Genomic DNA, 25,127 nt, shown 5'->3' on the forward strand with positions numbered 1-25,127 from the left:
AGTGGAAAAGAAGTATACTGACCCCAGTTCTAGAATCTCTTGTTGCAAATCATTCAATTAAGGAGCTGACACATATTTTTTTCCTATACAGAAAATTTAAGTACAATATTCACCTTGGTAAAATTTGTCCCTCATGTATTTCAAAGGTTAAAAATTACTAAAGAGCTCAAAACTTAATTCTAGTACATATTTTAAACATCTAAAACATTATTTAAAATGTTAATAGTAGACATTATAGTTAGGTGCTACCCAACTCTAGCTTTAAGAAAACTCAGTATTAAATATCAATATTCATGATTTTTATGGGCGCTTGCTACAGGCACCCAAATGTAATGCTCCTTATCCATTAACCCTACTGATGATAGACTATTAGCCATATTCCCAAAGTAAAACTATTCCAGGTCTTGTGACATATTCTCAATATCTAAATCAGGAGATCAGGTAAGAAAAAAACACAACTGAATCTAGCTTGTTTTCTGTAAGGGGGTGCTCAGGAGCCTTTATTTCATATTTGGGCTGGCATAGACAGTGCTTCCGTGAGCATTACTTCATGTGACACTGATTCAATAACAGAAGAAGGAAACTTTGATTACAACTGTGTCTGGATGCAATTCTACTTAGAAGTATTATTCTAATAGATTTCTGCTCTATGAACTGAATCACGGTTCCTGAGACCATTTTGTCTTCTCCAGATTCTTAATGAGAGATCTCCCTGAAGAGAGGAAAAGCAAAGGCACTGTAATACTCAACTTCACAAGCCAATCCTCGAAGTGTGAAATCTAATCTACCTTCTGTCACAACTTAAAATATACTTTTAAAATATGTTTTGGCTCCTTCAAGGGAGATGAACAGTTTCATCACCATAATTCAAACACTCTCTTAAGACTTCTCAATACTAGCGCAGGCTTCCCTGATTATAATTTTTCTCTACCTAGTAATATATAGGAATAATTCAGGTATGTCAATCTTTCAACTTTCATATCAAGTCACTTCTTTACTATTTCAGACTTTGGTGGTCCGCATGAAATTAGTTACCAAAGTAATAAGGTTTTAATAATTAATTTCTTTCTAAGAACCCATTTTGTGCTCACCTTTGGACCTATTAGTTTATCTGCTGTCATTTTAGCAAAAAGTTCTGCTGTCTGGGCTCGAACCTGTGGATGTGTTGAATTGCAGAACATGTCTAGTAAATAAATCAAAGCTCCTGTGAAGGAAAAAAAGCATTAGTGTTTATATGCTAAATAAAAATTTATGACTTTTCTAGTCAGTAGAATTTACATTCAACCTCATTTAAACACAATGCAGTCTGTTTTTTTAAAAAAAACTGTAAGCCTTCCAAAGCATTCTTCGAGTTTATCAGACTATATAAAGTAGCTCAAAATAAGCTTTACCATTATGGAGCATGACTAGATGAGAAAGCACTCTATACACTACCTCTTGCCATTGCTTCTTTGATAATTTTTGTACTTGATGTCAAAGCATAGAGAGTCTCCAGAACAAGCTGACGACCTGAAGAACAAAAGACATTATAAGAATCGAATCATCACATTACCTTACGTCTACTAGGCATCAGTGCCGGGCACTGAACGAGGTGCTTTACAAAGGGCATCAAACTTTCAACTTCACAACAACCAGCTAGACAGGTATTGTGGTCTTGCTGTAAGTGAGGAATCTGAGATCCAGTCTGAGTAGCCCATGAATTCACAATTAGTGAGTGGTATAACTCACTATACCACTGAGGTATATAGAGGTTTACAGAGGTCTGACTCCAAAATCCATACTCATAACCACTATGCCATCCTCTCCTCCAACCTCACTGCTCATTGTGCAAACAAAATCTCACCTCCTGATACCCTGAGGATACTATATTCAGGGATCTATTATTTTTATATGGTGCTAGTATCTTAGAGAAATGAGCAGGAAGTAGCAGTTGCAAGACACTGTTCCAGCCTAAAACACAATAGCATCCTTCTGCACAAAGTCTGTGCACTTCTCACCCCTTCCTTGTCATTGAAGTAGACTGGGCAACTGAACTTTACTCTTCCAAGGTGACCAGAGGAGTGAAGAGTTGGCAAAGAGGTGAAGGCTGCCAGGTATTAGACCGAGACGAAAACAAAGGATGGTAGCCAGACTGAGCTAAGTTAACAGGGAGGAGAATGAACACTCAAAATGAGAGTTTTGTTAAAATGAAACTTCTTTTAAGAGAGGAAACAATATTTCACTGAAAACCAGTCACTGTTCTAACCATAAGTTCAAAGGAAAACAAGACTTTGGAGGGGACAGAAGTAGTCAATTATTTTGTTTTTAATGTTCCCGAGCAAACAGTGAAAGATAATTTAGTCTAAAATATAAATAAGAACAGAGTAGGCTGAGATATCTAAATATCAGCTATTTTACAAAGTAAGATTAAAACCACGACTGCACTATATAAATTCAGTATGAATATAAAATAACTTTTAAACCATGACTTCTGTAACATTCAATCAGTTTAATTTTACATTGTTTGTAGCTGTTAAAAAGCAATAAAAAAGAAAAACCAACTAAGGCTGTAGGAATGACAAAAAAAATAATCTAATAACTTTTAAATGTTGTCATTTAAAAGATAACAAAAATATTCAATAATAATTGAACTCCACTCAATTCACTGAACATAATACGTAACATGTACAAGGCACTGGGGCAGAAAATGAGTGAGACTGGTTGCTTCTCTCAAGGAGGTGGACAGGTGTGAAGTCAAGATTAACGTGACTTTTGAAGGGCTGGCAAAGCTGACTGAGCAATGCATGTTGATGGGTAAGTGACAAAGTTGGAGTTATATCACAACTGTCTTTGAAAAGCAATCCCAAGGTTGATCTAACACAACTACACACTTATGTGAGACATAACTACAGTGTGTAAGGAGTCTATATTATTGCAGGCTGTACTCAAGAAATCAGGTTGCTACATTTTTAAAAACTGATCTCATCTGGTACTAACAGTTACTATTAGCATCAAATCAGTAAGGACAAATAATGCAGGACTGAACTTTAAGTGATTTTTATATTAAGCGTTTTTTTCTATCACACAAGTTCAACAGTGTGTTCTTTAAAAATAAAACACGGAGGATCAGTTAATTCTCAATCGTTCATATGTAGCTTATACTCAGCAAATTGAAAATCCTAGATTATTTTCATTTGCGTTTGGATCTTTATCATCTCTTCCAACTTCAGATATGGAAATACAAAATAGTTAACTTATGTAAAAATAAAATAGGAAGACAAATCTAATATAAAGAATACCACTTAAAATATTTCAAAACACTATGCTGGAGGTTTTGCATCATCTATGTAACTGGTCCCCTCTATGCTGACTGGTGTGGTTCTGAAAATTCCAGCAAATATACATACTTGATGGCAAAGAATGCAGAAGAGCCAATAAATTGGACAAAACCATTGATTCAGCAATATTGTTGACACAATCTTGGTTAGATGTCACTATATTCACAACCTGAAAAATCAATCAATAGGACATTAAGAGTTCTGGAAATAATTTCAAACCTAAACAAATTAAGGCAAATTCAGTTCAGCTCAGTCGCTCAGTCGTGTCCGACTCTCCGCAACCCCATGAATAACAGCATGCCAGGCCTCCCTGTCCATCACCAACTCCCGGAGTACACTCAAACTCATGTCCACAGAGTCGGTGATGCCATCCAGCCATCTCATTCTCGGTCGTCCCCTTCTCCTCCCGCCCCCAACCTTTCCCAGCATCAGAGTCTTTTCCAGTGAGTCAACTCGTTGCATGAGGTGGCCAAAGTATTGCAGTTTCAGCTTTAGCATCAGTCCCTCCAATGAACATCCAGGATTGATCTCCTTTAGAATGGACTGGTTGGATCTCCTTGCAGTATAAGTGACTCCCAAGAGTCTTCTCCAACACCACAGTTCAAAAGCATCGATTCTTCGGCGATCAGCCTTCTTCACAGTTCAACTCTCACATCCATACATGACCACGGGAAAAACCATTGCCTTGACTAGACGGACCTTGGTTGGCAAATTAGTCAGATCTAAATAAACTTAAGGTTTATTAGCAAAATGAGAAAAATGCTTGGAGGACAAAATATTTAACTTTTAGGCAAGAGTTTAATTCTTAAAAATTGGCTTTATTACTTTGCTCTTTTGAGAATAAAAAATGTTAATGCTAATGTGTGTGTGTGTGTATATATATATATATATATATATATATATATACACATACCAGTTTTCTATTAACTTAAAGGTAACATTTAAATGTAACAACCTAAAGGACTGATGCTAAAGCTGAAACTTGAATACTTTGGCCACCTCATGCGACGAGTTGACTCACTGGAAAAGGGTCTGATGCTAGGAGGAATTGGGGGTGGGAGGAGACAGGGACGACAGAGAATGAGATGGCTGGATGGCATCACCGACTCGATGCACATGAGTTTGAGTGAACTCCGGGAGTTGGTGATGGACAGGGAGGCCTGGCGTGCTGTGGTTCATGGGGTTGCAAAGAGTCGGACACGACTGAGCAACTGAACTGAAACAAATATTTTAGCACCAATTCACGATACTTAGGCTCATAAGAAGCCTTCAATCCTACACCAGTTCATGCTCCAGAATCATGGTGTATACTATAGTGTTTTCCAATTGGAGATTTGGGGTGGGAAGCAATTAGCAAGATAATCATCTTCACTACTTGGACTTTCTCTTTTAGAGGGGGAAAGTAAATGTCTCCGGTGCCCAGTACAACATATTAAGTCTATCTTTCTATTATAAAGAAATAGGCATGTTTTTCTTCAATAGAAGATGACCGCTCAAGTCTAACTTACACATCTAAAGATTAAAGCCACAACTTGAACCATGTGGTCAGCATCTCAAAGAAAAATATCATAGACACAATAATGCTTATTTTAAAAATTACAAGGTACTTGAAGCAATTAAGTGGAGAAGCATGCTTTTCAATGAAAAGACCATACTTGTTAAGCTGTTGACCAATTTGACTTTTATTATTTTATTAAACATTTTTTAAAGCAAAATGCAGTCTAAGAACACTTCCGTTCCGTTCAGTCGCTCAGTCGTGTCCGACTCTTTGCGACCCCATGGACTGTAGCCTACCAGGCTTCTCTGTCCATGGGATTCTCCAGGCAAGAATACTGGAGTGGGTTACCATCTCCTTCTCCAGGGGATCTTCCCGACCCAGGGATCGAACCCGGGTCTCCCGCATTGGAGGCAGACGCTTTAACCTCTGAGCCACCAGGGAAGCCCCCTAAGAACACTTAATCATTCATAAAGTTTACTGTTACTGAAAGGTTGAATTTGGTGTTCTTTATAATAAATCGTGTGTGTTACAATAAGCAAGATCACATGAAAAAAGATCCTGGATGTTCACTCTGGGTTGCCTAGACAAGGAGTACCCTGTGACCAAGGTCTTCCTGCTTCTTCCAAGGAAAAGGCTCCACACTAACAGCCTCCTAAAGGACCAATGATTTCATTCTCCTGAAGGAGGGGCCTCCAACCACTCTTGGACCTCTAAGACCCACAGGTTCTGGGTAGCTGGAAAGGATGCTTTTGTACCAGACCCATAAGAAGGGAGAGCAACTGAGGAAGACGGAACACAAACTCACAGTGTGTAGCCAGCACAGTACCTTGGTCTCAACATGTCTCTCTGTGGAAACACAGAGAGATCTTGGAAAGTTCTGCTCCCTTTTTTTGTCATCTGTGGCTTCCAAGCTTCCCAAGTAAAGTCCATTCCTTAACACATCCCATATGACACTATACAGATACATCCCAAGTTCTAACGCATGACAGATGATGACCACAGAGGGAAGCACCTCGAACACTGTACAATATTTGCTCTTCAAAATGGGCATATTAATTCAAGTTTTAAAGACATTCACTTGCCTTAATAAGCAAAATGAAAAAAAAAAACAACTACACACAAATTTCCATTCAACTTTAGATGATGATTAACCAAGGTTCAAACCATGTACAGTATGTTGCAGAAAAGACACCATGCTTTAGAACAAAATTTTTTTACCTCTAAAGCCAACTGCTGCACTTGACCAGCTCCATGGACTCGAAGAAGAGAAAATATTAACTTAAAATGCCCAATGCATTCACTTTCAGAGCCTAGAAAGAAAAATAAAATGCTTATCTTTTATTTCCAAGCGATATTCTATCAATCTTCAGGAAATGGGTATGTTTTGTTTACTGTCAAGTCTGTGGTAAACTTTTCTCAACAATTGTGACACGAAGTGAGAACAGTACTACTAAAGAGTAGTAAATCTTAAGAAGTTAAACAGTAGTAAAGTTTCTCACGTTTGTTTTGTCTTCATTTCCATCCCAACTCCTAACTAACCGACAGGCTAAAAACAAATTTATCAAAAACAATTCAAAAATTAAGTGTATGGTGGTACTTTTACTCTTTACCTGTAGACCTCAAAGCTAACCCTGTCAGCCTAATTACATCTGAAGACAGTGTGACATCATTTGGCTTTTAAGTAAGACTGAGTTAGAACTCTGTCACTTGAGAACTACATTACAGACAAGTTCCAAATCAATTCCCAGGTCTGCAGCAATTTCTCTGTACCTAATAAGCCAAAATAAAAAAATTCTTCAGATTTTATAATACTGCCTTTAAAAACATCTCCATTATACCATGAGAATGATATTTTCTTAAACAACATTTAATTATTGTTGGTTATTTTATTTGAATAATTTGCTGGCAATACAAATATAAATTATAATAGTACTGGAATACATACTGAAAAGGGCAAAGAAGTACAAGAAAGATAACATTAAGTGTTAATAAAAAGTTTTGAGGTCTTCAGGTAAGAAACTGAATATTGAATGTAATTTTATAATCCATATTCATATTTTATATTCTATATAACATTCTATTTTATATTCTATAGTTTATAAATATGTTTCATATTTTATACTCAGGTTTTATGTTCGGTATTTTATCAATATATTCTATCAATTCAGTTCAGTTGCTCATTTGTGTCCACCTCTTTGCGACCTCATGGACTGCAGCACACCAGGGTTCCCTGTCCATCACCAACTCCCGGAGTTTGCTCAAATTCCTGTCCACTGAGTCAGTGACGCCATCATCATCCTCTGTCGTCTCCTTTTCCTCCTAACTTCAATCTTTCCAAGCATCAGGGTCTTTTCTAATGAGTCAGTTCTTCATATCACGCGGCCAAAATAGTGGAGCTTCAGTTTCAGCATCAGTGCTTCCGATGAATATACAATATTGATTTCCTTCAGGATTGACTGGTTTGATCTCCTTGCAGTTCAAGAGACTGTCAAGAATTTCTCCAACACCACAGTTCAAAAACATCAATTCTTTGGTGACCAGCTTTCTTTTGGTCTAACTCTCATATCCATACATGACTACTGGAAAAACCACATCTTTGACTAGATGGACCTTAGTCGGCAAAGTAATGTCTCTGCTTTTTAATATGCTGTCTAGGTTGGTCATAGCTTTTCTTCCAAGCAGCAAGCATCTTTTAATTTCATGGATGCAGACCATGAAAATAGTCTGTCACTGTTTCCATTGTTTCCCCACCTATTTGCCACGAAGTGATGGAACTGCAAGACATGATCTTTCTTTTTTGAATGTTAAGCCAGTTTTTTCACTCTCCTCTTCAAGCCTGCTCTTTCATCAACAAGCTCTTTAGCTCATTTTTGCTTTCTGCCATAATGGTGGTGTCATCTGCATATCTGAGGTTATTGATATTTCTCCCGGCAATCTTGATTCCAGTTTCTGCTTTATCCAGCCTGGCATTTCACATGATGTACTCTGCATATAGGAAAAGGTGTACGTCAAGGTTGTATATTGTCACCTTGCTTATTTAACTTATATGCAGAGTACATCATGAGGAACGCTGGGCTGGAAGAAGCACAAGCTGGAATCAAGATTGCTGGGAGAAATATCAATAACCTCAGATATGCAGATGACACCACCCTTATGGCAGAAAGTGAAGAGGAACTCAAAAGCCTCTTGATGAAAGTGAAAGAGGAGAGTGAAAAGGTTGGCTTGAAGCTCAACATTCAGAAAACAAAGATTATGGCACCTGGTCCCATCACTTCATGGGAAATAGATGGAAAAACAGTGGAAACAGTGTCAGACTTTATTTTTTTGGGCTCCAAAATCACTGCAGATGCTGATTGCAGCCATGAAATTAAAAGACGCTTGCTCCTTGGAAGGAAAGTTATGACCAACCTTGATAGTATTTTAAAAAGCAGAGACATTACTTTGCCAACAAAGGTCCGTCTAGTCAAGGCAATGGTTTTTCCCGTGGTCATGTATGGATGTGAGAGTTGGACTGTGAAGAAAGCTGATCGCCGAAGAATCGATGCTTTTGAACTGTGGTGTTGGAGAAGACTCTTGAGAGTCCCTTATACTGCAAGGAGATCCAACCAGCCCATTCTAAAGGAGATCAATCCTGGATGTTCATTGGAGGGACTGATGCTAAAGCTGAAGCTGCAATACTTTGGCCACCTCATGCGACGAGTTGACTCACTGGAAAAGACTCTGATGCTGGGAAAGGTTGGGGGCGGGAGGAGAAGGGGACAACAGAGAATGAGATGGCTGGATGGCATCACCGACTCTGTGGACATGAGTTTGAGTGTACTCCGGGAGTTGGTGATGGACAGGGAGGCCTGGCATGCTGTAATTCATGGGGTCGCGGAGAGTCGGACACAACTGAGCGACTGAACTGAACTGAACTCTGCATATAAGTTAAATAAACAGGGTGACCATATACAGACTTGACATACTCCTTTCCCAATTTGGAACCAGTCTATTGCTTCATGTCCAGTTCTAACCGCTGCTTCTTGACTTGAATACACGTTGCCCAGGAGGCAGGAAAGTAGGTATGGTATCCCCATCTCTTTAAGAATTTTCTAGTTTGTTGTGATCCAGAGTCAAAGGCTGTGGTGTAGTCAATAAAGCAGAAGTAGTTGTTATTTTGGAATTCTCTTGCATATTCGATGATCCAATGGATGTTGGCAATTTGATTTCTGGTTCCTCTGCCTTTTCTAAATCCAGCTTGAACATCTGGAAATTCTCAGTTCATGGACTGTTAAGCCTCACTTGGAGAATTTTGAGCATAACTTTAGTAGCATGTGAGATGAGTGCAATCGTGTGGTAGTCTGAACATTCTTTGGCATTGCCTTTCTTTGATACTGGAATGAAAACTGACCTTTTCCAGTTCTGTGGCCACTGCTCAATTTCCCAAATTTGCTGACTATTGGGTTCATGCAGCACTTTAACAGCATCATCATTTAGGTTTTGAAATAGATGGAATTCCATCACCTCCACTAGCTTTGTAGTGATGCTTCCTAACACCCACTTGACTTCGCATTCTAGGATGTCTGGCTCTAAGTGAGTGATCACACCATCAGGGTTATCTGGGTCATTAAGATCTTTTTTTGTATAGTTCTTCTGTGTATTCTTGCCACCACTTCTTAATATCTTCTGCTTTGTTAGGTCCATATTGCTTCTGTCCTTACTCTGCCCATCTTTGCATGAAATGTTCCCTCGGTATCTCTAATTTTCTTGAAGAGATCTCTAGTCTTTCCCATTCTATTGTTTTACTCTATTTCTTTGCATTGATCACGGAGGAAGGCTTTCTTACCTCTCCGTGCTATTCTTTGGAACTCTGCATTCAGATGGGTGTATCTTTCCTTTTCTCCTTTGCCTTTAGCATCTCTTCTTTTCTCAGCCATTTGGAAGGCCTCCTCAGACAACCATTTTGCCTTCTTGCTTTTCTTTTTCTTGGGGATGGTTTTGATCACCGCCTCCTGTACAATGTCACAAACCTCCATCCAAAGTCCTTCAAGCCCTCTATCAGATCTAATCCCATGAATTTATTTGTCACCTCCACTGTATATAATTGTAAGGGATTTGATTTAGGGATAAGGGATTCACACCTGAATGGCTTAGTGGTTTTCCCTACTTTCTTTAATTTAAGTCTAAATTTGGCAATAAAGAGTTCAAGATCTGAGCCACAGTCAGCTCCTGGACTTGTTTTTGCTGACTGTATAGAGCTTCACCATCTTTGGCTGCAAAGAATATAATCAATCTGATTTCGGTATAGACTATCTGGTGACGTTCATGAGTAGAGTTATCTCTTGGGTTGTTGGAAGAGTGTGTTTGTTATGAACGGTGTGTTCTCTTTGCAGAACTCTGTTAGTCTTTGCCCTGCTTCTCTCCTCCAAGGCCAAACAAACTTGCCTGATACTCCAGGTAACTCTTGACTTGCTACTTTTGCATTCCATTCCCCTCTGATGAAAAGGACATCTTTTCTGGGTGTTAGTTCTAGAAGGTCTTGGAGGTCTTCAGAGAACCGTTCAAGTTCGGCTTCTTCAGCACTAGTGATTGGGGCACAGACTTGAATTACTGATATTGAATGGTTTGCCTTGGAAATGAACAGAGATCTTTCTGTGGTTTTTGAGATTGCACCCGGTACTGCATTTTGGACTCTCTTGTTGACTATGAAGGCTACTCCATTTCTTCTAAGGGATTCTTGCCCACAGTGGTAGCTATAATCATCATCTAAATTACATTCACCCATTCAACTCCATTTTAGTTCACTGATTCTTAAAATGTTGATGTTCACTCTTGCCATTCCCTGTTTGACCACTTTCAATTTACTTTGATTCATGGACCTAACATTCCAGGTTTCTATGCAATAGTTATTCATAGCATCGGACTTTACTTTCATCACCAGATATATCCAAAACTGGGTGCTGTTTTCACTTTGGCTCATCCTTTTCATTCTTTCTGGATCTATTTCTCTGCTCTTCTCCAGTAGCATATTGGGCACCTACTACCTTGGGGAGTTCATCATTAAGTGTCATATCTTTTTACCTTTTCACAGTGTTCAGGGGTTCTCCAGTCAGGAATACTGAAGTGGTTTGCCACTCCCTTCTCCAGTGGACCACGTTTTGTCAGAACTCTCCACCATGTCTCATCCATCTTGGGTGGCCCTACATGGCATGGCTCATAGTTTCATTGAGTTAAACAAGGCTGTGATCTATGTGATCAGTTTGGTTAGTTTTCTGTGATTATGGTTTTCATTTTGTCTCTCCTCTGATAGATAAAAGGCTTGTGCAAGCATCCTAATGGGAGAGACTGGCTGTGGGGCAAACTGGGTCTAGCTCTGATGGGTGGGGCCGTGCTCAGTAAATCTTTAATCTAATTTTCTGTTGATGGGTGGAGCTGTGTTCCCTCAGTTCAGTTCAGTCGCTCAGTCGTGTCCGACTCTCCGCGACCCCATGAATCACAGCACGCCAGGCCTCCCTGTCCATCACTGTATATATATTCTGTATTTGTTATTAAAGTTAGAATTGGAATAAGCTTTCAGATTTTCACTCCAGCATATTTCCTGAAGTCAGGCCAGAGTGATTATGTTCCTGTAAATGTCTTTCTTAAAGATGCTTTAAGAACGATAATTCTCATTTTATTATTTTAATTTTCAAGCACCAAAAACTTCAGGTAGTTTTTTTCTTTAAAGTATGGCATTGTAGGGACCAATGGTGGAAATATTAGATCACCTTATCAAAAACTCTTAACTTAAGCACTTATACCTTGTATGTCGATTTATGTCATCAATGTGATGTTTTACACCATCAAGTTATTCTGCCTTTTCAACTTACTGAAACTCATTTGCCTTTAGAGATATGAATTCTTCTAAGCATGATGACTGACCTCTCTTTCCAGCCTATTATTTAGAGGTAAAAATATTATGGGGTCAGTAAACAAGCATAATTTTCCCAGTAAAATTGAGAACTGGTATTTTTAGGGCTCTTCTATTTTAAGGATCTTATTTGTCAAAGGTACAATCACATACCTGGATTATATTTTATAACATTTCTCAGAGCCTCCAAAGCCATTTCAACTCTTGGCAAGCGGTCTCCATGTTGCTCTGACTCTACTTTTGCAGCATGAGTGATAGCCATGAAGGTGTGGAGGTACTGGGCCTGGGAGCCTATATAATCCAAGAGACTTGCAGCAAATGCTTTTGGAACCTAAATCAAGTAGAAAAATATTTAAAAACATGTGTGTCCTTAGAAATAACCCATAATAAAGATCTCACAGTAAAAGCAATAAAGAAACATTTCAAGTCATGGAAGTGATTAAATTATACATACACACAAAAATACTTATGCATTAAATGAGGACCGAGGAGAAAAGGGATAAAACTCAACAGCATTAGAAAGTGTTTATCACTGTTGGTCCAAATCCATTAGAAATCTGATATACTCCCATCAGTAATATAGTATAATAACTCTGAGATAAGGGTATGCCTTTACTTACCGAGATAATAGTATGATACGTAACTTCTATAAATTGGCTGCATTTTTACATTTCAAAATTATATATATTAGATTATAAATTCAAAAGGAAGTTTTCAAAGAGACTTCACAAATCACTAAACTCATTCTGCTTAGCAGCTATTTTTATATATTATTCTGTGATAAATAACATACATCACAGTTTAGTAAATTCCTTTTTCCAGGAGCAAACTCTAAAACAAATCCTCACTTCTTTCTTCCTTACAAACCAAACAACCACCAAATCTTTGTTACCCCCTCCAAAAAAAACTACAACAAAACTTTCCTATGTGATCCCCAAGAACTAAGGAAAGAAAAGATTATTTGCTTCTGGAAGTGATTAGGGGTCATCACGAGAAATAACCTGATGTGACCCAGTCATCTTCTAAAAATTCTCTTTGCTTTCCCCTTTTATTTTCTTAATTTCTTTTAAAAACTGGCCAGAGATAGACTACTGTCTGGTGGTCTGATATTTAACATGATAGAGTGAGTATGTAAAAGGCCTTACAATTCCACAAGAGACTGCAGAGCTGCAGGCATATATACATGATATAGCGTAGTAGCATTATGCATAAAATATAAGAAATAGCTGGGAAAGGAATAAATTCTTATTCACGAATCCATTAAATTCCCCAACATTCAAAACAAAAAGTCTCATAAGTTATCAATGGTCATCCTATCACATACTCAAATTAGTATAAAATATTTGGCAAAGAAAGATATTATTTCAGTGTATACAGTGTGAATAAACCAGTAGCTTTTAATAACAAATGATCAAAAGTTACAGACAAAATCAAAAGTAGAGAGTTTACCTCAAGTGGGAAAGTAGGGACTTCATTATAGACCCTAACAAAAATCTCCCCTACAATAAGTTCTTTGGCATGATCACTGTAGACAAATTCTGATCCATAAGTTTTGTCACAGTCACCCTTAAAAAAAAAAGAAAACAAATTGTTAGACATAAATCAGAATCATTAGTGTGTAATTATAAATCTATCCATATTCAGTTTAATAACTTATCAGATAAATAACTTCAAAGATCCATTCATTTTTCCATAGGAGAAAAATGTGGTGGGATACACATCACAGCACTTAATGCAATTTTAACATTTATAATTAGTAATATGGACTCTGGAAAAGGCATGCATGTGTGAACGTGTGCTTAGTCACCTAGTCATGCCTGACTCTCTGTGACCCTTGTAGTGGAGCCCGCCAGGCTCTTCTGTCCATGGGATTTTTCAGGTAAAAATACTGGAATGGGCTGCTATTTTCTCCTCCAGGGGATTATTCTAACCCAGGGATCAAACGTGTGTCTCCTGTATTGCAGGCAGATTCTTTACCTGCTAAGCCATCAGGGAAGCCCCTTATAGAGTTACGTTATATACAGACAGGGAGTTATATTATTTTTTAGTCCAAAATTGAAACTCATTTTAAAATTTCAAAAGATCACTGAGGTCAGTCAATGAAGTATCTTAGACCTAGTATAAGCAAGTACGACATGTGGCTCTCCTCTCTGCAAACGTTTGGCCTGATCAGATATAGGGTGAAGGGATGAACATGTCTGAACTGGTTTTAAAAAGTAATACATTAAGTGATAAAGTGAAGGAAAACAGGGTCTCTGAATTAAAAAAGCAAGGTAATATATCAGTTGACAAATCAAGAGGAATTTCCATTTAAGGACAAAGAAAAAGACAGGAAAATAGGAAAAAAATAGCCCCAAGAAGATTTTGGTTGAAATTACATAAAATTTAGGTTGGACTGAAATAATATGTAAAAGTATATAAAAAATTATAAAGACAAGTGAATGCTCCTCTGTCCATGGGATTCTCCAGGCAAGAATACTGGAGTGGATCACCATTTCCCTCTCCAGGGGATCTTCCTGACACAGAACTCGAACCTGGGTCTCCTGTATTGCAGGCAGATTCTTTACCAACTGAGCTACGAGGGAAACGGGAATAAACTGTAAAGGGCTAAACAAAGAAAGAATGATATTCTCTCTCTTCTGGTAAAAAAACAGATGATATGTAGAAATCTGAGACTGGTTCCTCCTAGCTCTGCAATTCTCACAACTTCTATTAATGAAGAGCTCTGAGTGACTATCATGAAATGAGTGGTAAACCAAATTTTTCATAATCCAGGACACTCTAAACCATCAAGATTCAGCCATCTAGTTATGTATTATCCAGGCCAACTCCTTATCGCCCATTCTACTCTCTGTCTTTTGATTTTTTTCATGACTTACTACTTTTTCCACTAGAAGGTGGCAGGATGCAAGAAATTATTAACTTACTTTTTTAATCATGCTTTCCTGTTGAGATTCAAGAAATTCAAGTAGTTCTGCTCTTGTAGAATTGTTCCATATCAAATAGGGGCTCTCTGTGTTACTGTTAAGCATCTTCAAAATCTTAACAGAATATTAACAGAAGACAGAATATTACTGTTTTATAATATTTAGGAAAAATACTGAAATTATAATTCATTAAAACTGTCTATGACACACCAAGCACTGTAATAGGGACCTTAAGTACAATGGGTTTGAATAATTTTAACAAGCTTGAAAACACAATGTTTACCTTTCTACAGCTGAGAAAAAGCAAGACTTCTCTGAGAAAGATCAAATTATTTGTCCCAGGTCTCACAACATTTAAGTGGTGAAACTGGAATTCAAATTTGAGTCTGTTTTCACATCTCATTCTTAACATTTGCTCTGCTTTGGTGAAAACCACACATTATATTTCATTAAAGCATTTTATAAACAGTAAATGTAAGCTTAAAAAGCATACCACACAACCTGTACATACATGTAACTGAAAACAAAATCTAAGTCTTTATGAAGCATACTCCTAGAAAGGGAAGCAGAATTTATGGGCAGAGATTCAGTTCCAATTTTCTCAGCCAAACCCTGCTTCAAGGCTGCATTAAGTAGCTCTGCAGACATAGCTTATGCCCGCTTAGCCATCTACAGTGCTTTCCCTTTGTGTCGCTGTACTCGATTTTAAGTGTACACATACACACTTAACTCTCCTTTAAATGTTTTTTTGTGGGGAGGGAAAGTGGGGGGTGCATGTCTCACGGCGTGCAGGATCTTATTTCAACCAGGGACTGAATCCAGGCCCTTGACTTGAATCCAAATCCTAACCACTGGACCATCAGGGAATTCCCTAAGTGTTTTAATAAGAAGTTTTTACATTTTACATTTTCTGAGCTTTGTGCTAGGAGGAAAGAAGGGAGCTATTATCCCTGGATGTACAGGGCTGCTATCATCAGCACGAAGACACAATAACCAAATTTGTTAGTTGAGAGAACATTCATGTGAGCATTTTCAATTTTTAGGTTTCTGAGAGCAGTCAGCATTGTTATGTTCCTCTACTATGTAGAGGATCTTGCAGCATTTATCAAAACCCAGGCTAGCTCTGAAGCACATACCTCAGTAGCGCTAATCACAGCAAGTTTTCTAGCAACATAGGGGGTCAGCATGCCAGCTAAACTTTTCCTTATGGTTGGATTTTCTGGTGTTGCTTGTTCTTCAGGCAGATAACCTCCAAGGCGACTTAGAGCTCGGACACTCAGTTTGGCAAGGCTGTTGGCTACTTCCTGTTACAAAAAATTAACACACTATTAAAATAGATCTCTTATATTACCAGGCAATAGTACATTTATGGAATCAAAACAGTCTGGAACATATTAAGGAAGAGAAAGCAAAGAAAAAGAAACAAAAAAGGTACTGAAGTCCCCAACACTAATGTCAAGAGTTTATGAAAAGTAAAAGTCAAGAGAATTCAGTACCACCAAACCAGCTTGACAACAAATGTTAAAGGGACTTATAGTTAGGAAACACAAGAGAAGAAAAAGATCTTAAAAAAAAAACCCAAACAAGAAAATGGCTATAGGATCAAATATATCAATAATTACCTTAAAAATAAATGGATTAAATGCTCCAACCAAAAGACACAGACAGCTGGATGGATACAAAAACAAGACCCATATATATGCTGTCTAGAAGAAACCCACTTCAGGCCTAAAGACACATATAATGACTGAAACTGAGAGGATGGAAAAATATAATCCATGTAAAAAAAAATATATGCCAATGTAAACCAAAAGAAAGCTGGAGTAGCAATCCTCATCAGACAAAGCAGACCTTAAAGAATATTACAAAAGATATGGAAGGACACTACCTAATGATCAAGGGATCAGTACAAGAGGAAGACATAACAATTGCAAACCTATCTATGCAACCAACACAGGAGCACCTCAGCACATTAAAAAAACACTAACAGACATAAAAGGAGAAACTGACAGTAACACAATAATAGGAGACCTTAACACCCCACTTACAATGATGGACAGATCATGAAAACAGAAGATTAATAAGGAAACACAAGTCTTAAATGATACATTAGATGAGATGGATCTCCTTGATATCTTCAGGACATTCCATCCAAATACAGAAGAATATACCTTCTTCTCAAGTGCACATGGAACATTCCATTCTCCAGGATACACCATATCTTGGGTCATAAATCTAACCTTAGTAAATTTAAGAAAATTGAAATCGTATAAAGCGTCTTCTCTGACCACAATGCTATGAGACAAGATATCAATTACAAGAAAAAAGAAAAAAAAAAGTAAAAAACACAAACACATGGAGATTAAACAATACGTTTCTAAATAACAAACTGGTTACTGAAGAAATCAAAAGGCAAATCAAAAAATTCCTAGAACCAAATGACAAGGAAAACACAACTCAGAATCCATGGGATGCAGCAAAAGCAGCTCTAAGAGGGAATTTTATAGCAGTACAATCCTACCTCAAGAAACAAGAAAAAAATCAGACAACCTAACTTTATACCTAAAACAACCGGAAAAAGAATTTAAAAAAACCCCCAAAATTAGCAGAAGGAAAGAAATCATAAAGATCAGAGCAGAAATAAATGAAAAAAGAGAGAAGAATCAAATCAACAAAATTAGAAATGAAAAAGGAAAGGTTACAACAGACAATGCAGAAATATAAAGGATTATAAGACTATTATGAACAACTATATGGCAATAAAATGGATAAATTGGAAGAAATGGACAGATTCTTAGAAAAGTTCAATCTTCCAAGACTGAACCATGAAGAAATAGGAATTATGAAAAATCCAATTATAAGCACTGAAATAAAAACTGTGATTAAAAAAAATCTCCCAAAAACCAAATGCCCAGGACCATATGGCTTCATAGGTGAATTCTATCAAACATTTAAAGAAGAACTAATGCCTATCCTTCTAAAACTCCTCCAAAAAACTGCAGAGGAAGGAACACTTCCAAACCCATTCTATGAGGCCACCAATACCCTGATACCAGAACCAGACAAAGAGAACACAAAAAAGAGAAAACTACAGGCCAATATCACTGATGGACACAGACGCAAAAATCCTTTACAAAATTCTAGCAAACAGATTTCAACAGCACATTAAAAAGCTCACACACCGTGATCAAGTTGGGTTATTCCAGGGATGGAAGGATTCTTCAATATAGGGAAATCAATCAACGTGATACACCATATAAACCAATTGAAAGATAAACGTATGATAATTTCAATAGATGCAGAGAAAGCCTTTAACAAAATTCAGCACCCTTTTGTGATTAAAACTCTTCAAAAAATGGGCACAAAAGGAACCAACTCAACATAGTAAAGGCCATATAGGATAAGCCCACAACAAACATTATTCGCAATGGTGAAAAACTACAAGCATTCCCCCTAGGATCAGGAAGAAGACAAGGGTGTCCACTCTCACCCCTAGGATTCAACAGAGCTAGCTACAGAAATCAGAGAAGAAAAAGAAATAAAAGGAATGAAGATGGGAAAAGAAGTAAAACTCTCACTGTTTGCAGATGACATGATACCATACACAGAAAACCCTAAAGATACTATCAGAAAATTACTAGAGCTAATCAGGGAATTTAGCAAAGTCGCAGGACAGAAAATCAGTACACAAAAATCACTTGCATTCATATATACTAACAATGAAAAATCAGAAAAATTAAGGAATCAATCCCATGCACGACTGCAACATAAAGAATAAAATATCTAGGAATATGACTACCTAAGGAGACAAAAGAACTGCATACAGAAAACTATTAAGACACTGATGAAAGAAATGAAAGATGACATAAACAAATGGAGAGATAGTCCATGTTACTGGGTAGGAAGAATCAATATTGTGAAAATGACTATACTACCAAAGACAGTATACAGATTCAATGGAATCCCTATCAAATTACCAATGGCATTTTTCATAGAACTAGAACAAAAAAATCACACAATTCATATGGAAATGCAAAAGACCCCCGAATAGCCAAAGCAGTCTTGAGAAAGAAGAATGGAGCAGAAGGAATCAACCTTACTGACTTCAGGTTATACTACAAAGCTACAGTCATCAAGACAGTATGATACTGGCACAAAAACATATAGACCAATGGAACAAGACAGAAAGCCCAGAAATAAACCCACATACCAATGGGTAGCTTATTTTTGACAAAGGAGGCAAGAATATACAATGGGGAAAGATAGTTCTCTTCAATAATTGGTTCTGGGAAAACTGGACAGCTGCATGTAAAAGAATGAAATTAGAACACTTTCCTAATACCATACACAAAGATAAACTCAAAATGGATTAAAGACCTAAATGTAAGACCAGAAACTATAAAACTCTTAGAGGAAAACATAGCCACAACACTGATGACATAAATCAAAGCAAGATGCTCTACAAGCCGTGTCCTAGAGTAACGGAAATAAAAACAAAAATAAACAAGTGGGACGTGATTAAACTTAGAAGCTTTTGCACATCAAAGGAAACTATAAATAAGGTGAAAAGACAACCCTCAGAATGGGAGAAAATAATAGCAAATGAAACAACAAAGGATTAATTTCCAAAATACACAAGCTGCTCGTATAACTCAAGGCCAGAAAAAAAAACAACTCAATCAAAAAGTAGGAGAAAAGACCTAAACAGAAATTTCTCCAAAGAAGACATAGAGATAGCTAACAAATACATGAAAAGATGCTCAACATCGCTCGTCATTAGAGAAGTGCAAATCAAAAATACAATGCAATATCACTTCACACTGGTAAGAAAGGCCATCATCAGCTAGAGAAGGTGTGGAGAAAAGGGAATGCTCTTGTGCTGTTGGAAGGAATGTAAATTGATACAGCCACTATTGAAGACTGTATGGAGATTCTGTAAAACACTAGGAATAAAACCACAATATGACCCAGCAATCCCAATCCTAGGCACATACCCTGAGGAAACCAAAATTGAAAAAGACACATGTACCCCCATGTTCACTGAAGCACTATTCACAATAGCTAGAGCATGGAAGCAACCTAGATGTCCATCGACAGATGAATGGATAAAGAAATTCTGTACATATACACAATGGAGTATTACTCAGCCATAAAAAGGAACACATTTGAGTCAGTTCTAATGAGGTGGATGAACCTATAGCCTATTATATAGAGTGAAGTTAGTCAGAAAGAGAAAGATAAATACGATATACTAATACATACATAAGGACTCTAAAAAGATTGGACCAAAGAATTTATTTGCAGGGCAGCGATGGAGAAACAGACATAAAGAACAGATTTATGGACACAGAAAGAGGACAAGAGAGGGTGAGATGTATGGAGAGAGTAACTTACATTACCACATGTAAAATAGACAGCCAATGGGCATTTGCTGTATGTCTCAGGGAACTCAAAGAGAAGAGCTCTATACCAACCTAGGGGGCAGGGTGGGGAGGGAGATGGGAGAGAGGTTCAAGAAGGAGGGGACATATGTATACCTATGGTTGATTCACCCTGATGTTTGACAGAAAATAACAAAATTCTGTAAAGCAATTATCCTTCAATTAAAAAATAAATAATTTATAATTAAAAAATGATTTAAAAAATGTTTATGCATTACAGCTTATTCTTCTATTTATATGAAAGACAAATCAGGATCTATGTAGTCATATCCAATACAGTAACTTGTAGATAACTGGAAGAAGCACCCTGGGGGATAGGATGGGGAACAAGAGATGATTAAGTAGATCTGATCACGAGAGGCACATACTCACAATATGAATAATGAATAAGAAAGGAGTGACAGAAAAAATATCTGTAAAAATCAAGTAAGTTCTCAAGTGTTTAGGCAAGCAAGCCTCAACAGCACTGTTATCACTTCCCGGTGATATACAACCATAATTCTGCAATCATAAAGGTGATTCTGAGTAAGAAAGAAAAGATTAAGTTATGCCCAGTATATGCTCTTGCAAATTCCACTGTCTTGAATCCTTTTGGGATAAGTGGTTAAGATAAAAAGATTTGGGGCTTAAAAAACAATAAACTTAATAATCTTGAAAAATGGTTTATGCCTTGAGGGCTCCAGATACCAAGGGCTTTGCATTAATCTACAGTTTGGGTTCAAATTCAGTTTTAAAGCAATGTTCAGGTTACCTGCTGGTTTGTTTCTTCACTTTTCTGAATACCACTCTCTTCCAGGGTGTAGTCATAATTAAACAGATAACCAAGCAGATGCCACAAAATTCCAGCTTGCAATAGGTGTGTCTGTAGCCAGAAATCCATAGCAAAAGAGCTGACGCATTCTACCCCAAGGGCAGCCACTCTTGGAATACTCTGGGAATAAAAATAATGGAATTTAAAAAAAAAAAATGGATTTTAAAAAAAAGCTCCCAAGAGAGACTGTGAATGTATGAGAAGCTACTTAACTATTTTATTGTACGTGTGTTTACCTCCTCTTATACTTTTTATTCTGGTTTATAACTGAGTCCTGTATCATTTAAAACCTAAAATTAAAGTAACCATGTGACAAGACACAGAATTACTATTTTAAAAAATTAATTTGAAAACTGAAGCATGGTTGTTTACAATATTGTGTTAGTTTCAGGTATACAACACAGAGATTCAATTTTTTGGGAGATTATATTACATTATAGGTTAATACAAGATATTGGGTATAAGTCTTTGTGTTATATACAACTGGATAACAAATCCTTCCTATCTATTTTATGAATGAAAGTGAAAGTCACTCAGTCATGTCTGACTCTTTGCAACCATACTGACTGTACGGTCCATGGAATTCTCCAGGCCAGAACACTGTAGTGGGTAGCGTTTCCCTTCTCCAGGGGATCTTCCCAACCCAGGGATATAACCCAGGTCTCTCACATTGCAGGTGGGTTCTTTACCAGCTGAGTCATAAGGGAAGCCCAAGAATACTGGAGTGGGTAGCCTAACCCTTCTCCAGCAGATATTTCCAATCTAGGAGTCAAACCGGGGTTTCCTGCACTATAGGCAGATTCTTTACCAACTGAGCTATCAGAGAAGCCCATTTTATGTGTAGCAGTTTGTATTTGTTAATCCTGTTCTCCTCATTCGTCCCTCCTTGCCTCCCTCTTCCTTTTCTTTTTGGTAATCATAAGTTTGTTTTCTATATCTGTGAGACTGTTTCTATTTTGTATATATGTTCATTTGTATTATTTTTTAGATTCCACACATAAGTGATATCATACAGTGCTTGTCTTTGTCTGACTTGTTACACTAAGCGTAATATTCTCTAGGTCATTCACACTGCTTCAAATGGCAATATTTCATTCCTTTTTTATGGCTCAATAACATTCCATTGTGTATTTGTGTGTGAATATACAGTGTGTGTGTGTGTGCGTGTGTGTGTGTGTTAAGCCAACTGTTTGTTGATGAACACCTGGGTTGTTTTCATGCCTTGGCTATTATGAATAGTGCTATGAAAACTGGGTGCACATATATCTTTTCAAATTACTGTGTTCAGTTTTCCAGATATGTACCTAGGAGTGGAACTGCTCGATCATATGGTAGCTCTGGGGCTTCCCTGGTGGTTCAAGCAGTAAAGAATCTACCTTCAATGCAGGAGACATGGGTTCAATCCCTGGGTTGAGAAGATCCCATGGAGAAGGGAATGGTTACCCACTTCAGTATTCTTGCTCTATTTTCAGTTTTTTTAGGGAACCTCCATGCTGTTTTCCATAGTGGCTATACTACACCAACTTACATTCCCAACAACAGTATGCAAGGGATCTCTTTCTCTACATCCTCTCCAGCATTTATTATTTGTAGACTTTTTGGCGATAGACATTCTGACCAAAGTGAGGTGATACCTCAGTGTGGATTTGATTTGTACCAGAATTACTATCTTTGAATCCAGTTAGTGTTAAAGACTTGAGAATACTGTTTTGTTTCACTTCTTATATTTTTAAAAACAGTGATAAGGCATTAGTAGCAATGCATGTGCCAGTGATCTTAAGTGTATCAATGAAGTCTTTAGTGTAGATGTACAGATTTACTTCTTTATACCAGCATTTCTATTCTTATTAGATACATCTAAGTATGTCAAGTAAATATAGCTGGGGACGTGTTTTCATCAGATTCCTTATTTCTAGGTACCTTAGCCCAGGATCAGCAGCCTAACCCTATTCTATTCCAACACAACTGTCACTCTGCTCAGTTACCAGAGAATCTCTTTCCGTCCCAGTCACTTATCCCATCACCCATAGTCAACCTCCCTCAGCAGTGTTGGACTGGGAAGAAACAGCAAGCTCTCAGATCCCGATGGCCTTTTCACCATGCAGTGACTTGACTCTTTAAGTTTACATAATCTTTTACTTTCATTAGACTGATTTAGTTTGGTCTTCTCTCTTGCTTCCCTGCTTCTGTTCAAATGTTCAGAGGAAACCAACTTCCATCTAGATATGTCACTCTTGTCTTATTCTTTGTGGGCCAGCCCAGGAACAAAGTCATCATTTACAGCAAGGATGCAGTGAAAAATGTTTTTAGAGATCCATGTCATTTACTTGAAAATAATTTTAGGAAAACAACTTAATTGAGGACTGGCTACTTGACGAGAAAACTCATTGCTGACTGAATCCAGAAAGCAGTAAACATAACTTCTACCTTGCCGAAATAGAGCACCCGACAGAGATCCCTGATGATGCCAGGCATTTCTGTCATCTTCTCTCGGCATTCTTCAAACTGAGCAGCCACACTATAGCATCTGCTTATGTGTCCACACACCTGTAAATAACACAACAGAGGAAAAAAAGGTCACATGTGCATTCCTGTTTAAGACAGTGGAGATCAAATCAGCAGAGATTCGTAATAATGTTTAATGATATACATGACGCTCCAAAATTAAACAGAACATTTCTATTGAATTATTAGTATTTCTGGTTAGGATACCCTATAGATGCAGGGTTGGCAAACCATGGCCACTATACGGCCAACAGGCCAAGTCAACCATGATCTGTTTTTGTATGGCCAGGAAGCCTTAGCTTTTACATTTGGAAAGTTGTAAAAGTTACAAATAAAAACATGCAACAGGACTTCCCTGGTGGTAGTGGACAAGAACCCATCTGCCAATGCAGGGAATACAGGCTTGACCCCTGGTCCAGAAAGAGGCCGTGGGGCAATAAAGTCCATGTGCCACAACTACTGAGCCTGCGCTCGAGAGCCCTCCAGCAGCAACTACTAAAGCCCGTGCACCCTAGCACCGGTGCTCAGCAACGAGAAGTCACCGCAATTAGAAACCTGTGCACCATGATAAAGAGAAGCCCCCATTCTTCGCAAGGAGAAAGCCTATGATCTGCAACAAAGACCCAGTCCAACCAAAAATAAATAAATAATTTAAAAAATATGCAACAGACTATATGTAACCTGAATGTCTCAAATAATCACCCTCTAGCCCTTTATAAAAAAAAGTTTGCCAACTTCTGGATTAAAGTATTTTTGCCCTGAATTTTAATAATGTACTATACTTAATAAAAATAAGGATGAAACTCAAAAGCCTGTACTGAATTGTTTTATATTCTAAATTTTGCTGGCATACACAAAAGGTCAAAAAGATGCATTTTACAGTGATCTTAATGTTCCTGATGGATCTTCTACCAAAAAATTCAACAGAAAAGAAGAAAATGAAAACACAAGCTATGGGAGTGGGAAGTAAAGAAGGAATTAAGGAAGGGGATGGAAGATAAGTGAAACAAAAATGGAAAAATTGCAGATGGTTGAAACTGGGTAAAGGGGACATGGGATTCATTATATCACTCTCTATTATAAGTGAAAAAAATTAAGCCAACAGATTACATACGATTTAGCACAGTGCTTATTAAAGTGAGATACATAGAATAACAGCATCAGTATCATCTCAGAATTTTGTTAAAAAAGTATTCTCAGACCCCTACCCTAGACTTTCTGAATCAGAAACTTTGGGCAGAGGACCTGGGAGGCAGACCTCAGCAACCCAGGTTTTAATGAGCCCTCAAAGTGATTCTTAAAACAGACCTAATGTCTGAACTACTAGTCTAGGGTAACTTTCTTGGAATAGTGTGTTTCAGCCTTTACCTGTACTGACATGTCACTTGGTTTACTAGAACGATTCAAGACAGCCACACAGCGACTAAACGCCTCTTGTAACACCTGCAGAGAAAGAAGTCTGCCGTTAACTCTCGAAGTTTGAAAAGCCTCCTCTGCTAGGAATAAAACATTAATTAACCTTCTAGTATTAGAAACTTGGCAAATAAATGTTGGCTCAATTAACATTTGTTAAATAAACAAGTAAACAAAGAACCTTGCAGTTTTTTAAAAGCATCCTATTACACTATTTTGTAAGTAATATTAAGTTCGCCAATTTTGAACCCAATATTCTCCAATTCATGTTATGCAATAAGGTTCTATTTATTTTAATTTTGGCATTAGAGTATAAAGAACATGGT

At 37.5% G+C, this 25,127-nt stretch overlaps 1 protein-coding gene across 1 annotated transcript in view; it reads right to left on the reverse strand.

Annotated features, from left to right (window-relative positions):
* Positions 1 to 25,127, reverse strand: part of DNAJC13 (DnaJ heat shock protein family (Hsp40) member C13) — a 171,431-nt gene that overhangs the window by 26,394 nt on the left and 119,910 nt on the right. Inside the window, exons 38-48 of the mRNA XM_055413675.2 lie at positions 24,757 to 24,831; positions 23,311 to 23,430; positions 20,824 to 21,003; positions 15,768 to 15,935; positions 14,632 to 14,745; positions 13,154 to 13,270; positions 11,858 to 12,035; positions 6,034 to 6,125; positions 3,387 to 3,486; positions 1,435 to 1,509; positions 1,092 to 1,204 (exon numbers count right to left, since the gene is read on the reverse strand). Coding sequence (XP_055269650.2) covers positions 1,092 to 1,204; positions 1,435 to 1,509; positions 3,387 to 3,486; positions 6,034 to 6,125; positions 11,858 to 12,035; positions 13,154 to 13,270; positions 14,632 to 14,745; positions 15,768 to 15,935; positions 20,824 to 21,003; positions 23,311 to 23,430; positions 24,757 to 24,831 — 1,332 coding nt within the window. The remainder of the gene's footprint in view (positions 1 to 1,091; positions 1,205 to 1,434; positions 1,510 to 3,386; positions 3,487 to 6,033; positions 6,126 to 11,857; positions 12,036 to 13,153; positions 13,271 to 14,631; positions 14,746 to 15,767; positions 15,936 to 20,823; positions 21,004 to 23,310; positions 23,431 to 24,756; positions 24,832 to 25,127) is intronic.

The sequence above is a fragment of the Moschus berezovskii genome, chromosome 1, assembly GCF_049115385.1.
Source record: "Moschus berezovskii isolate FMDL1 chromosome 1, NW_MosBer_1.0, whole genome shotgun sequence".
NCBI lineage: Eukaryota > Metazoa > Chordata > Mammalia > Artiodactyla > Moschidae > Moschus > Moschus berezovskii.